At 38.8% G+C, this 16,510-nt stretch overlaps 1 protein-coding gene across 1 annotated transcript; it reads left to right on the forward strand.

The window, feature by feature from the left end:
- Nucleotides 1-807: 807 nt before the first annotated feature.
- On the forward strand, nucleotides 808-7,001 carry LOC131857109 (abscisic stress-ripening protein 5-like). Its single transcript, XM_059209202.1, has 2 exons — nucleotides 808-975; nucleotides 6,591-7,001. The coding sequence occupies exons 1-2, from the start codon at nucleotides 808-810 to the stop codon at nucleotides 6,762-6,764; spliced, it is 342 nt and encodes a 113-aa protein (XP_059065185.1). The 3' UTR covers nucleotides 6,765-7,001.
- Nucleotides 7,002-16,510: the final 9,509 nt, after the last annotated feature.

Below are 16,510 nucleotides of genomic sequence, written 5' to 3' on the forward strand. Positions count from 1 at the left end.
CATTAAATGCTAGTTACACCATAGAGAAGATTTAGCTAAAATATTTATGATGAACGATGGTAAGACGACTGTATGAACAACAACACGTGAAAGACATGGTCTGTGCAAGGCAACTGTTGGTCTATGTCGACCATGCTGCAATTAATTTATTCTAATAGACTTGATAGAAATTTACATACCATAATTGCTATTGTAATTCTATCCTTAACTCACTTAAGATTTCCAAATTTAATTAATGTTTATTATTACAATAATCAAATCTTAGATGGCAAATTTCATTTCTCTATCATAATATATTATGAAATAAATTTCATCTTTGTCTTATTCAAAACCCTTATCTTCATATTTCACTTTTAATACATATTTATGTAGATTCTCTTACACCAATCCTATCATCAACATTACTAAAATCTTAAAATACTAACAATTTAAATCCTGCATAATTTGTTATGTCTCTTTAAATGATTAAAAAAGAAATAAAAAACAAAAGTTTGTATGAGAACCAAGGCGCATGGAATTTAAAGCAGTCAGTATGATCGAGCCAAACTTACCTTCCCCACGTACAATGCACATCGTTAACACATCGTCAACACATCGTCCAAAACATGGTTATTTTCATTACAAGCGACTTACCTAGATATATATATATATATATACACACACTATATATCTCCCCATAGCCATCAGATCACTTATCTCCTCATAGTCATCAGATCACTTATTTGGAATAGTTTCCTAAAACTGTTTTTGCTTTTGCTTGGTTTTGTAGTAGTTGTTGTGTATATATCCATACTTTTCATTTGAAGAATGTCTAAGGAGCATCATCGTCATCTATTTCACCACAAGAAAGAGGAGGTGAGCATAGAGTATGGTGGTGAAGATAAGTTTGAGAAGGTGAGAAAGGAGGAAAAACACCACAAGCATTTGCAACATGTTGTTGAACTAGGCGTTGTGGCTGCTGGAGGATTTGCACTGGTATTATTACTTTATTTGATATATATATATATATACACTGAATATATTCTAAAACTGTTTCCTTTAGGTTTTGAAATTTTAAATTGAAGGGCGTCGATTCTACTGAATATATGTTAAAACTATTGGAGTGAAGTCCAACGGACTCCTTTAGTTTGCTGCCAAAAACTCTTGGCTCTTCAACTTCCATTTGTAAGCTCTTTAAGAGCTGGTTGCATATCATTTTGTGAGATGAATTCTGGAGCTGCTTGCAGCTATGTGTGTACAAACCAGACTTGGTTATTAATATATTGATTCCCCTACTTTAAGTGTGGACGTAGGCAATTGCCGAAACATGATAAATTTGTGTGTCTCATTTGTCTATGTTGTGAATTTATAATTCTATTTTCTCTTCTCTTTTAAATTCGTTTCTTAATCTTAACAATTGGTATCAGAGCGAGGTTAGATCGTTGTTAAGATTTCAATGGTTGAAATTCTAGAATCATGGAAGAAGCGAAGATAGAGAAGTTCTCTGGTCAGAGCTTCGGGTTATGGAAGGTGCAGATGGAGTCTTTGCTGATAAAGAAAGACCTTTCACTTGCACTTGAAGGGAAAGCAAAGAAGACAACTATGATGGCTGATGAAGAATGAGAAAAATTAGACAAGAAGGCAAGAGAGACAATTTTTCTCTCGATGTCCAACAATGTTCTCTTCAATGTCACAGGTGATGTAACAACAAAAGATGTATGGGATAGACTCACAACCATGTATGATATGGCATCGACGACCAATAAAGTGTTTATCATGAAGCGCTTGTACAATCTTAAGATGAAGGAAGGTTGTGCTATGGCAAACCACATCAATTAATTTAATACATTGATTAGTCTAGCGACTTCTGTGGGGATGACACAAGATGATGAGAGCAAGGCTATTCTTTTATTATGTTCTTTGTCAAGCAGCTGGGATTGTGCTGTAACAATAGTTAGCACATCAATATCTAGTAAAAATAAGTTGGTTTTTAATGATGTAGCAGCTACTCTTCTTAGTAAGGATTTGAGAAGAAAGAATGATGAACCTTCATCCGGTGAAGCCTTAACGGTGGTAAGCATAAAAAATAGAGGTAGAAGCCATAATAGAGGCAGAAATAATTATCATAGACGTTCAAAATCAGCAAGGAGATCGAAGTCTAGAAACATAAATAGTGATTGTTGGTTTTGTGGCAAAGCTGGTCATGTAAAGAAGGATTGTAGAAACTTCAAAAGGGCACAAGAGAGGGTGTGGAACAATGAAGCAAATATAATCTATGATAAAGATGATAGTGTACTAATCCTTTCAACAACCGACACTACTCCAGATTCATGGGTGCTTGATTCTGGTGCCTCACACCATGCTACCACATGTCTTGAAGCGTTCATTAACTACCATGAAGGTCATTTTGGAAATGTTTTCTTAGGAGATAACAAAGCTTGTGAAATTATAGGCAAAGGTGATGTGTTGCTGCCATTAGAAGGTGGTAAAACATGGCTACTCAAAGATGTTCACCATGTCCCAAAATTGAAGCGGAATTTGATATCCGTTGGACAACTATTTGATCAAGGTCTTAATATAAATTTTATTCCAAATACATGGAAGGTAACTCATGGTACCAAGTTGAATGCAAATGGTAATAAAGTGGGTAGTCTATACATATTTAAGACTCATTGTGAAGTGGGAGCTGCAATGGTGATTGAGGACAGCAAAGCGGATCTTTGGCATCAAAGACTTGGGCATATAAGCAAGAAAGGACTCCATGTTATGCACACAAGCAATAAGCTTTCAGGCCTCAAACTTGTTGACTTATCCTTTTGTGAACATTGCCTTTATGGAAAACAAAAGAGAGTCAAGTGTTTGAAAGGTGGGCATGACACAAAGACAACACCGCTGCAGCTTGTATACTCAGATGTTTTTGGGCCTACTAAGGTAACCTCCATTGGAGGAGCTAATTATTTTGTCACCTTTCTCGATGATTGTACAAGAAAAGTATGGATTTATATGCTTTCTAAGAAATTTGAAATCTTTTCAAAATTTAAAATTTTCAAAGCTTTAGTTGAAAATCAGATTGGGCATAAGATTAAGTGTTTACAAACCGATAATGGTGGAGAATTTTGTTCACATGAATTTGATGATTTCTATGCTGATAATGGGATTAGAAGAATTAAGGTTGTTCCCTTCACTCCTCAAGAAAATTGTGCAACCGAAAGGATGAATAAGACAATTCTTGAAAAGACACGATGTATGTTGTCAAATGCAGGTTTAGGCAAGGAATTTTGGGCAGAAGCTTGTAACACGGTAGTGTATTTAATCAACCGAAGTCCCTCATCTAAATTGGATTTTGGTATTCTGGAAGAGGAATGGCAAGGGAAGAGGATTTCATACTTGCATCTTCATGTGTTTGGATGTGAAGCCTTCTTGCATATACCCAAGGAGAAGCGAACGAAATTGGATCCAAAGTCACTGAAATGTATTTTTGTGGGGTATGGTGAAGAGAAATTTGGTTTCAAATTGTGGGATCCGGTTCACAAAAAAATTGTTTACAGCAGAGATGTGATTTTTCATGAGACTTCCTTCCCCGCACTACAAGATTCCAATAAACCAGAAAAAGAATATTGCCCTATGTCTCTGTTTCAAAATTCTACTACCAGTGGGAGCCCCTATGTCATCTACCATGGTTGAATACAATTCTCAGACTGAGAATGATGAAGAAGAAAGTATCTATTATGACAGCCCATTGCCATTTGAAATAGCACATCGTAACACAGGGGGATTGGAGACCATTTTACTGCCAACACGGGCTTGCAAGAAGTTTGTAGGAGGAAGTGATTGCAATATCAATGTGCCATGGTCTATATAATGCCATGAAGTAGCTCATGGCACTGTCATCCCAATGCATGCAGACCCTCACTCCATGGGCTCTCCATCTCTCTCTCTCCCGCGTTCACAAACCTCCATAGGTTTAGTGCCACCATCGCGTCCCTTCCTTGCCAATGGTAATGTGGCAGACTCCTCCCATGGACCCAGCTCCTCCTACACAGTCAAACAATAGAGACATCCTCCCATACAAACCATGGAGGATGCTACCATGACACCTAGCTCCTTGCACACTCGCCAAAGGTAGGCCATGTAAAGTGTTTCTATGGGTTCATCCTCTCACGATCTGCCTACACCTCACGTGGATAAAAATCCATAGGCCACTAATTGCCCTGCAGACAGGGAAATTAACAAGCATATTAAAAGTGGGAATCAGTCATTAAATAGGAGTGATATCGATTTGCATAAACAAAGAACACATAAATTGAATGATTCTACTACTCCAACAGAGAGTCAATTGAGGAAATCTACCAGACAGAGGTGACCTCCTGCAAAGTTCTCTGACTATGACTTATTTTTTTGTGAAGAAGCTGAGCATACTTTGCTAATTTCTGATCAAACAAAGCTTGCAACATACGAAGAAGCTTGTAAAATTGTAGATTGTGATAACTGCCATGCTGCAATGTGTGCAGAAATGGACGCACTATTGTGAAATCAGACATGGGATTTGGTGCCACTTCCGCCTAACAGAAAGGCATTAAGAAATAAGTGGGTGCATAAATTAAAAGATGAAGCCGATGGTCGCAAAAGATTTTGAGCAAGACTACTTGTCATGGGATATGCTTAGCAACAAGACCTTGATTTCAAAGAAATTTTCTCGCCAGTAGTCAAAATGACTACCATCTGAGTAGTATTGGGATTGGTTGCAGCCTGGGATCTTGAGCTTGAACAACTAGATGTGAAGACAACATTTCTCCATGGCCATCTTGATGAGGAACTGTTTATGCGTCAGCCTGAAGGGTTTATTAAAAAGGGTCAGGAACACCTTTATTACAAATTGAAATGTAGTTTGTATGGGATTAAGAAAGCCCCCCACCAGTGGTATCTTAAATTTGACAAATTCATGATTGATCATAATTTTACTCGTAGCGAGTTTGATCCTTGTATCTATTTTAAAAATCTTCCTAATGGCGAATTTGTCATACTTCTCCTTTATGTGGATGATATGATAGTGGTCAGAACAAGCATGAAGATCATGAGCGAACTTAAAACTCACTTAGCAAAGGAATTTGCCATGAAAGATTTAGGGGCAGCAAAGATAATTTTAGGGATGACTATTTTTCGGGATAGGAAAAAGAGAGAACTCAAACTATCTCAGCAAGACTACATTATAAAAGTATTGGACAAATTTGGTATGGAGGATGCTAAGTCTGTTTGCGTACCCTTAGCCTCTCATTTTCAGTTATCTTCTCAATTGTGTCCAAAAACACAAGAAGATGAGGAGTTTATGGACAAACTTCCATACAAATCTGCAGTTGGAAGTCTTATGTACACTATGGTGTCTACTCGTTCGGACATTGCTCATGTCGTGGGAGTGGTGAGCTGATTTATGGCTAATCCAGGGAAATCACATTGGGAGGCGATCAAGTATATTTTGCGGTATCTCAAGGGTACTTCTGATTTTTGCTTATGGTTTGGAAAGGGCAAGGCAATTTTGCAAGGGTTTACTGATTTTGATTTTGCTGGAGATTTAGACAAAAGAAAGTCTACTTCAGGTTATGCTTTCACATTTGTCGGGGCAGCGATTAGTTCAGCTTCAAAATTACAACATACAATTGCTCAATCGATTGCAGAGGCTGAATACATAACTCTTTCTGAGGGAGCAAAGGAGATGGTATGGTTGCAACTCTTGTTCAGCGAGTGGGGTTTGAAGCAAACTGATTTTTCTTTGTTTTGTGATAATAGCAGTGCCATCTTTATGACTAAACATCAGACATCTCAGCCTCGGTCAAAACATGTTGATGTTCATAGTCATTATGTTCGCCATATGGTCAAAGAAGGCAAGTTTCATGTAGATAAAATTCATCCCGACAAGAATCCGGCTGATGTGCTCACTAAAGTTGTTAAGTGGGAGAAGTTCGATTTTTGTCGAGCTTCTCTCGGCCTTTCCAATAACTAATAGCAGGACTGAGTGGGGGAATCTACTTGTTGCAGCAGTTCGTTAGCCTTTAGTGGGAGATTGTTGGAAGTGAAGTCCAACAGACTCCTTCCCTTTGCTGCCAAAAACTCTTGGTTCTTCAACTTCCATTTGTAAACTCTTTAAGAGCTGGTTGTATATCATTTTGTGAGCTGAATTATGGAGCTACTTGCAGTTGTGTGTGTACAAACTAGACTTGGTTATTAATATATTGATTCTCTTGCTTTAAGTGTGGACGTAGGCAATTGCTGAACCACGATAAATTTGTATGTCTCATTTGTCTATGTTGTGAATTTATAATTCTATTTTCTCTGCTCTTTTAAATTTGTTTCTTAATCCTAACAAAAACTATTATTTTGGATTAGAGTTAGAAGATTGAAGGATGCTGTCTAAAAATTTTGATTTCACAATTTTGAATCAAAGATGAATGGTTTTTATTTTAGTTAAAAACATACTTTTGTTTAAATTTATGTGTTTCGATAAATAAGTATATATACACTGAATATATGTTAAAAGTATTATTTTTAGGGTTTGAAACTAAAAATTCAAGGTGTCCATTTTATTGAATTTATATATTGCTTGTGTGACATGATAGTATGAGAAGCACCAAGAAAAGAAAGATCCAGAGAATGCACACAGGCACACAATAAAGGAGGAGATTGCTACAGCTGTTGCTGTGGGTAGTGGTGGTTTTTCATTCCATGAACACCATGAGAAGAAGAGAGACAAGAAAGAAGTTGGTGGCAAGAAGCATCACCATCTCTTTTAACAATAAGTCTATTATAGAAATAGAAATAGATTATGTTTGTTTAAGTATAGGAGCACCTTGGGATTTTGTATTTAAGCATTAGGCTATTTTGAAGATGATTCATATAGTGAGTATAGACTTTGTAAGCCATTTACACATAGTGGGAACCGGTCTTGGAATTTAGAATTCCCCACCAAAAACATTGGCAGTTGAAAATGTTTAGTACTTGTATTTCATATTTTATTTATTCATGTTAAAATTTAGTGCATGAAATCAAATATATGACAATTTTTTAATGAATTATTTACATAATAATTTAGAGTAATTGATGTATACAAATAATTAAACACAATTACCAAGTTCTGATTAATTAAAAAAGTAGGTTTTTAGGACCCGAAACCTTTAACAAGAGATATTAAGATAAGTCACCAACAATGCTTAAGAACCGCATACAAAAAGACTGGCAAAAAGCTAGTAAACCGAAAGGATAGCAAAACACAACAGCAAAGAAACTGAGAGGGCACTACACAGTAATTTTCTTCAACAAGTCCTCCGCCTTCATCACTAGCTCGTCATAAGTATCCCCGATAGCTTTAAGGTCTTCCAGATCCTTGTTTGGTTTTTTGTCCTTCTTTTTGCCTCTGGTATGGGTTCTGGGACCTTTAACTTCCCCTGTTCCTTCCGTTTCCAAGTCAATATCCAAAATTTCCTTATCATCATCCAGCTTGCTGATGAGAGTGTTGGTGTTGTTGGCTGAAATCTTCAAGATGTTGATGCTCTGTTCGGCAATGCTCTTCAGACAATCCTCTATTTTACCAATTTTGCTAACAGTATCCGTGAGAATGTGGTCATTGGTGTCAGTAAGATTCTTTCTTTCCAACAAATCCTTCTCAATTTTTTCGAACCTGGGATTGAAAGAATCTCTTATGTCTTCAGCTTTGGCGATGGTACTTTTTAGGTCCTCAATGAAGTTCACCATGGTTTTCCCTTCCCTTGTATTGATGGTTTCCAGGATCGGGATTCTGTTATAGAGTTTTTTATTTTTGTCCACATCTTTCTTGTAACCATTGATGGGCCACTCGATTGTTTCCATAAAAACATGCAAACCCTTGGGGGGAGGATTAGATGGGTGGTCAACTTTTTCAGGGGTATCCATTTCCACTTTAGGGGTGTGCAAGGTGGTGGTGTCAACAACCCTAAGAGCCTCTTATAATGTCTCCTTTTCTAGATTCTGGTCGTTATCCGGGTCCCTAACCTGCTTTTGAGCTTCTGGTCCCTTAACAGTCTCCTCTTTCTTCTTGTGCATTTTTTTGGCCTGGGTGTGAACTTTAGTCCTCTTCTTCAGCCGCCCTTGAGGGTACTCTTCCTCAGAGTCATCTAAAGTCTCCTCTTCCGAAGAAATGCTAATCAGGGGTTTACCTTTGGGCTTTTTGCCCTTGAAGGATGAGGGTCTGGTTTTGCTATATTTCCTCTTCTTTCCACTATCATAATCTGAGACATCCATATTATCCTCAGTGTTGGTCGTGGGGTCTCTTTCAGATTCCTCATCCTCTGAGAAGACAGGGTCAGACCCCTCATCCTCAGTATCCACAGAGGGTTGAATGCGAGCAATTTGGTTGGCCTTAAAATGGTCATAGATGAGGACCATCAGGCCTTGGTGCATGGTCGTATCACCCCGTGGGTTCTCTTTGTGGGCCTTGAGGGACGAATTCATCGAACATAGCAGAAAATAAGGAAAATTTAACTTATCATTGTGCCTAAAGTGGGTCAGTAGGACAAAGTGATAACCATAGACTTTGGTGAACCTACCATCTAGCGTGATATATTGCATTAAAACAAAGAGAACTTCCTGCCAGGATATGGAAAAAGCCCTGGGCGGGTAGTAGGTTTTGCTCAACTTTACCAGTCATTTCTTCTCTTTCTTCGTGTCTGGGTATCTTTCTATAGCTTCCCTGCTGACTTTCCTATCTCTTGTGAGGCCCGTAGCTTGAGCAATTAGATCCTCGTCGATTTCCACAGTCTGATCTCCCATTCTCAGCATTCCCTTCTTCCAGTTTTTACAGAAAAAGTTGGTGACCATGCCATCATGACCATGGAGTCTCTCCATGAATTTCAAGAGGCCACCCTTCTTCAGAATACCCCAAACCTCCTCCTTCTATTTCCATTCTTTACAGCTACTTGGTTCATATCGCCTCCTGTTGCCACCCATTTTGTCGTTGTTCAACACCAGATTTCAAAACTTACAGAGCAAATTAGCCGAAAAGATTTTCAAAACAATAAGAGTCACCCAAAAAGCATGGGAACTTATTGCAATGATAATATAATTAATGAATATCTCATTATTATAGTGACTTGAAGTACTCAAATCAATTCTTTTTATAATTTTCCTGTCCATCGAGAATCTTAGGAGTACTTCTATAACAATCATGACAAATGATTTGCCTGACATCTTCAGGGAGTACATGTTCTCCCATCCACGTGGTCATTACTTCCTTATTAACTGCCGTGGTGGTGGCCCAGTCAGCAGAACCGTTGGCCTCTCGGTAAATGTGGGAAATGTAGCTTTTTTTGAAGGTGCAAATGAGGTCTCTAGTAGAGGTAATAATGTTGTTGATTGACCAAGAAGGTTTTGAGACCCCCTTAAGACAATTTATGATATTGTTTGAATCCCCTTCGATCCAAAGGTAGGGACAATTCCATTTTTTGGCTAGGAGGATACCTTGGAATGTAGCCATTGCTTTGGCTTTATGGTTAGTTTGAACCCCAATAGGGACAACAACCATTTCCTTGCACATTCCTTTGTCATCTCTTAGAATAGCTCCACAACCTGAAGGACCCAGGTTACCTTTGGTAGCACCGTCAAAATTAACTTTGAACCAACCTTGCGGAGGAGTTAGCCAAATAGCATCGAGCCTTTTATTATGAAAGAGGTTAGAGCTATCAAAACACTTCATGTTCCAAGCCCTAGGAATGATAGCTTCCTGAAGGTTGTTCGCAACACAAGGACCCTCATTGATCTCTATATTCTCCTAAATATCCCATTGGATTTTCTGGAACACAATATCCTGGTTGAGTGAAACATCCCTGAAGATTCGGTTATTTCTTTCTTTCCAAAGACCCCATAGGATGTGAGGAAGCGAGAGCTACCACAAATAACTCAAAAAAGAGTTAGACCATTTTATGTTCTAGGAGGAGAAAAAATCTGAGATGGTTTTGGGGAACACCCAAGTAATACTAAAACTAATGAGGAACCTTTCCCAAAAGGAGGCTGAGAAGGGGCAGTGGATGGCTAGGTGATCCACAAATTCTTCTTCCTGAAGGAAAAGAGCACATCTATTGGGAAAAGAAAAGCCTCTACATTTCAGGTTGTCAAGGGTTAATATTTTATTGTGAAGGACAGTCCAGAAGAAGAAGTTGATCTTGGGGGTAAGGCCTCTAATCTAGACTTTAGACCAGATGGGATTCACTAAAGGATCAGGGGTCAGGATACCAAAAATGGAAGAGACAGTGAGGGTACCTTTAGGATTATGTTTCCAGATCAGGAGTCAACTTCATTGTTCATCCGGACCGTAGACAGATGAGTCTTAAGCTTAGAGAGGCTTAGGTGAATGCTTTCAATATTCTGCCATTCATTGCCAGTCCAATACTCAGCAACTAAGGAGCCATAAGATCTAATACAAGAGGGAGGAAAGGGGGCCCATTCATTGATTTCTATCAGAGGTTTTTCAAAAAGCCAAGGATCCTCCCAGAATTGAACTTTCCTACCATTTCCAACTTTCCAGATCACTCCTTTAGCTATACTTTCTTTACATTTTGAAGCATAATTCCACATGTGGGAACCATTAATACTAATGTTAGAGTTGATAAAAGAAGACAGGGAAGAGGAAAGAAGAGAGTACTTACTTCACCAAATTTTACACCATTCAGTATCAAGATAGAACATTCTCTAGACTTGTTTGGACAGAACTACTTCATTCAGAGTACAGATCCTTCTCAGTCTCAGCCCGCCATGTCTCTTTGATTTACAAACTTGATCCCAAGCCACTAGGGACATTCTTTTCTTGTCCTCAAACCCAGACCAAAGGAATCTTCTTTGGATTTTCTCAATAGCATTAGCATACTTCATAGGAATTCTGAAAAGGCTGAGCGCATATAACAGAATACTTTGAAGAGAAGCTTTAAGAAGTTGGAGCTTGCCAGCTTGACTAAGGAGGGCTCCTTTCCATCTAGCTAATGTTTTTTGGAATTTGTCCACTAGAGAGCTCCAGAAGGAGTCAAGAGGAGCAGTGCCCATAGGGAGACCAAGGTATTTTGCAAGAAGATCAACAATCCTACACTCCAGGATTCTACTAATTCTTTGTTGTCTTCTCTCCGGAGTGTTGATGAAAAAGACTTCGCTTTTGGTCCAATTGATAAGCTGGCCAGACGCAGAGGAAAACTTGCAAATATTACTCTTCAAAATTTTAGCTTCAGAGATACTAGAGTCCCCCATGATAATAGTATCATCGACAAATTGTTGATGAGAACAAATTAGATCTGCAGAGGATGGGTGGAGGCCCTTAAAGGAGCCTTGCAACACCAAATTATCCATACTCCTTCCAAATCATTCTACCATAATAATAAAAAGGATAGGGGAAATAGAATCCCCTTGCCTCAGACCTCTGGAAGCTTGGAAAAAAGGGGAAGGTGAACCATTGATAAGGACAACAAAAGAAGCAGAAGAGATAAGATGGGTGATGAGATCCACAACTCTAGAGGAGAAACCAAAAGACCTGAGAACCTTCAAGAGAAAATCACAATCAACCCTATCATAGGCTTTGGAGAGGTCAAGCTTAAGAATAAGACCCTTCTTCTTAGCTTTAACTAGAGAATGGATGTTCTCATGGACAGTGATAATAGAATCTAGAATTTGACGAACAGGGACAAAACCAGTTTGCTGGTGGCTGATAATAGCTAGAAGGACAGAAAGCAATCTGGTCGTAAGGACCTTAGATATTATCTTATAAAAGGAATTGCAGAGACTGATAGGTTTGAATTTGTCCATGGAGTTGGCCCCTTGAGATTTAGGAATGAGAGCCAGAAAAGTGCCATTGATTTCTTTTAGAAGTTTCCTAGCCCTGAAAAATTCCTTGACTCCATCGATAACATCTTTCCCAACAATGTCCTAGAAATCTTGGAAGAAGAACATTGGAAAACCATTCGGGCCCGACACTTTGTTACCATCAAAGGAGAAGACAACATTTTTTATTTCTTGATTAGAAGGAATGGAGGAAAGGGAAGCGTTCTTATAATCATCTATGAGACAAGGGATGTTAAGGAGAAAAGAATATTGGTCTTCAACATCCAATCTCTTATCCCTCTTTAGCAGATCCGAAAAAAAACTTTTGGCTTCCTTTCTGATTTCCTCCTCCTTAGTAATCTCCCCTTTATCCACCACGAGTTTGGAGATCCTGGTAATTGCTTTATGCTTGATAGTCGACATATGGAAGAATCTTGTGTTCCTATCTCCCTCCTTAAGGCAGATGCTTCTTGATCTCTGCTTCCAAAAGTATTCCTCTTTGGCAATGATGTCGTGATATTTTTTGAGAGCCTCATTTTCTTCAGCAATGGACAGAGTTCTGAAACCATCTTTCTGGATTTGAGTTTGAATTTCTTTGAGATCCTCCCGAACTTTACTTTTGGCCTCAAAAATGTTCCCAAAGCTAGATTTATTCTAGATTCTTATGTTATCCTTAATACTCTTAAGCTTCTTAACAACTCTATACATTGCAGTTCCTTCCACTTGGATGCTCCACCATTTTTGGATATTACTTTTGATGTTTGGGTGGAGGGTCCACATTTTTTCAAATCTGAAGGGGAAGTTTCTCCTTCTGTTGATGGATTCAACATTAAAGGTAATGGGAAAATGATCCGAGCCAACCCAAATGTGAGCCGATAGAGAACAGAAATAATGACTAAACCAGTCATCGGAAATGCGAGTCCTATCAAGGCAGACTTGGATGAGGTCAGTACTAGTTCTCCTATTAGTCCAAGTATAATTACATCCCTGAATTTTTAGATCATTGAGGGCTTGAGAATTTATGAAGTCCATAAGGGCCAATCTGCTTTCCAACTGGGGGGGCTTCCTCCATATTTTTCCTCTTCTCTCAAAGGAGTGTTAAAATCTCCCATAACCAACTAGCTAAGATTCCTAAAGTTGTCCCTAGCTTGAATAAGATTTTTCCAGAAGGAATTTCTAGCCTTTAAGGTGTTGGGAGCGTATATGTTAGTAAGGACCCAAGTAGTACCATCTTTCAGATGCTCAAATTTGATACACGAGAAATTTTTGTCCTAGATGATAATTTTCCCTTTGACAGAATTGAGATTCCAAATGGTAGCAATGCCTCCTGAAGCACCTTCAGAACTTCCACCACTAACTTTTCCATTTTTGAAAAACTTCAAAGATTCAACTTTCTCTTTACTCATTTTGGTTTCTTGAATTAGAAAGATATTAGGTTTACTATTCCTTATTATATTTGTGATAATGTCTTGCTTATGGGGGTTATTAAGTCCCCTAATATTCCAAGAAATAATCTTCATAGGTACTTACCAATTCCTAACTCCTTAAGAGTCTTCTGGGTTCCATCTGCAATGTTCTTGCTGGCCTCCTTAATTTTGACTATGTGGTTAGAGGGACGGCCTGGGGAGGAGATATACCCGACATCCACTTGAGCAATTCTGCTGGATTTTCTTATGAGAGAAGTTGATGGAGTTGATCCTTTCTTATTCCTTTGCTTTGGTATTTTCCATCCGGCATCTGTCTCAGGATCTGCTTCTGGGTTGGTTAATATTTTAGAGATTTCTTCTTCATTTCCCCATTTAGGAGATCTAGAAGCATTTGAGTCATTAAGATCATTGTTGGCTGATTTTGAGCTCCAGACTGAATCTAAGAGGTTTAGGCCCAAAATTGCACATTTTTGAGCTTCTTGGATTTCAAAGCTAGGCATGAGAGAAGAGGAATCAGTATTTTCTTCTTGGGAAACAGTGATTTCCCCTTCCTTTGGTTGATAATTTTCCTCTTGCAGCTCATTTCCTTCACAGGCGTCAGCCACCACTTCTGAAATGTTGTTAGGGTGGTTAGTCTAGTCTTTCTACTTCCCCGCTTGAGAAGTGATCGAGAGGTTGACTTTGTCTAGATCATTTCTCTGAGCTTCCTACATAAAAGGCACGAAGATAGAGGCCACTTCCATCTTCTCCCCCAAGGGGTGATTGGGGATTTTATCTTTTTTGTCTAAGCTTTTCACTTGCCAAACCTTTTTATCTGGGGCACTTTGGTTCTCAGAGGGGGTCTTGGGTTGCCTGGATTCCGCCTTGGGTTTGGTGGGACGTGACTTCACCCAGTGCCCCACTTTTTTACAATGGAAGTAGGCAAAGGGAATAGATTCATATTCAATATGTTGCTTCCATGTTCCCAACTTTAAAACTAGATCTATTTGATCCGGCATATCTGCATCGTGGGCTACCCCTACTCAAAACCTAGCATGAGTGAGTCCCCTTTTAGAGGCTATAACTGGGTCTATAGAAAGAAGTTCACTAAAAGAGTTTGCAATTCTAGAGAAGATACTTTTAGCCCAATATTCCAGAGGTAGGCCTGGCAACTTAACCCAGACAGGAACTTGTGATAGAAGAGAGTCTTTCATATTCAGATTCAGTTGCCATTTATGAAGGACCAAGGCTGTCTTTCCAACCATCTAGGGACTTCCGCAAAGGATCAAGAGTTTATCTAATTCACACGAAAAAGAAAAGGACAAAAGGCCTTTGGGAAGGGCCGAAATTTCAACATTACCCTTAAGGGCCCATTTTCGTTTGACATAGGTCCTAACAATTTCAATATTAGGACGCGGCCCAATGAATTTTCCTACCAAAGAGTTTGACATACTATTAATGTTGTGATCCAAAACCAAATCAGGAATAGAGATAGCGAACTTACCATCAGAAGGATCAGATAAATTCTTGACAGGAGGGAGTGAGGATTTGCCAGTTGGTCTAGTTCCAAATAGAGAAGACCATTTTTTAGATTCTATTCCTCTCACCCTGGAGCCATCACATGGAATGGGCCCCCATAGTTCCCTTCCCCCAAGGGCCCAAAGGACCCTCAGTCTTTTCTGGCAAGGTACCGCTAGTCTGCTGAATAGAAGCAACTTCCAAAGAGTCCGGAGGCTTATCCTTCTCCCCTATGGGACTAGATACAATCTAGCCACTCCCATAATTGGAACTAGGGTTCCCACCTTGCAGAGAGTTTGAATTTTGAATTCCCCTATTGCCGCTTCCTTCCCCCATTTTTTCAGTGTTGGCCAAAACTTGATAGCACTATTAATCAACACAATTACCAGGTTAATCTTACAGTTTGGTTTATAAAAATTGAAAAATTATTTTTAAAAATAAAATGTAATGTATGAGGATATTTAAATTTGAGAATAATGATACAATTTTTTTGATTAAGGAAAATTGGGTTTTAAGGGACCCAAAATTACATAATGAAGGATAAGCATGAAAGAAACAAGAGAAGACACGACAAAAACAAAAAAGCTGTAAAAAGACCAATAGAAAACCCAACAACTAGAAACAAAATAGCACAAAGCCAGCGAGAGACTGGCAACCAAAGACCAGCATTACATATCAAATAAAAATTTTAATGGACTCCTCTGCATTCTTAACCAACAACATCATAGCCTTTGCAGCTTCTCTCAGATCTTTGTTCTCCTACTTTAGCTAAATGTTTTTCATCTTTGTCACCAAATCATAGGTCGTCTGCATGGTCCTTCGCCTGGAAATTTGGGGGGTAGAGCTAGAGGTCGGCATATCATCAATGATAACCATATCTTTACTCTATTATTTCCTCTCCAAACAATCCACCAGGGCATTCATATTTTGAGACGAGATCCTCAAGACCTCAAGATTGTGATTCATAAAATTCTTCAAAGCCTTCTCAGTTTTAGCAACCCAGTTGATGATGGTATCATTGTCAACCTCAGCCTTATCTTTGACAATTCTAATCACATCCTCCAAATGTTTCAAATCACCTGTTATAAGTTCTTTTCCAACCAGTCCTGCATCTCAACTTCATCCTCAGCTTCGTTGGTTTCCACCTCTGCACTCTTTTTCCCAGAATTAGTATCCTTAATCAAATTGTGAATCTTATCCTCCAGATCTCTCTATTTACTCTGAATACTAGTTATATTTTCAATAACCCATTTCTGAAAATTGAAAGATTCCAGAGTACAGTTTCAGGCTACATTCAAAATGGAATCTGCCATATCCCTTCCCTTCTTAGAGCTCACAGATTTAGGGTTAGCTTCCTCCGTAGAATTCTGGACAACATTTCTGCTATCCTAGACCATAGGGTTAGAATTAGGCTTTTCAACATAAACATCTCTTTTCCCCTCCTCCTCTTCTCCAGCATTCTCACTCTCTGCTTCATTATCAACCTCCTTCCCCTATTCCTCCTCCATTCCATCTTCCATATCCTTGTCCACTTTATCAGTATCAACCCTCCCTTTTTTATGGATAGGAGCATTTGACAAATCATCATCAGACTCAGAATCATTATGACTATCTGAGATATGAGCATTTGTCACCAGATGATCATCCTGGCTAACCCTAGTTTTTTTCTTCAGGTGTTCATAAATGAGCAAAATAAGCCCTTGATGAGCTATGGGATAAGATTTCAGTTTTTTGGCATGGTCTGCCAAGCTCTCATTCAGGGAGGAAGCTAAATAAAATGGCAA

Source organism: Cryptomeria japonica, chromosome 7 (genome assembly GCF_030272615.1).
Source record: "Cryptomeria japonica chromosome 7, Sugi_1.0, whole genome shotgun sequence".
Lineage (NCBI taxonomy): Eukaryota > Viridiplantae > Streptophyta > Pinopsida > Cupressales > Cupressaceae > Cryptomeria > Cryptomeria japonica.

Excerpts from the sequence above, each read along its gene's own strand:
- LOC131857109 (XM_059209202.1), top strand. The coding sequence starts at position 808 with ATGTCTAAGGAGCATCATCGTCATCTATTTCACCACAAGAAAGAGGAG. Across the intron at positions 976-6,590 it reads CTGCTGGAGGATTTGCACTG|TATGAGAAGCACCAAGAAAA; the intron begins GTATTATTACTT and ends GTGACATGATAG.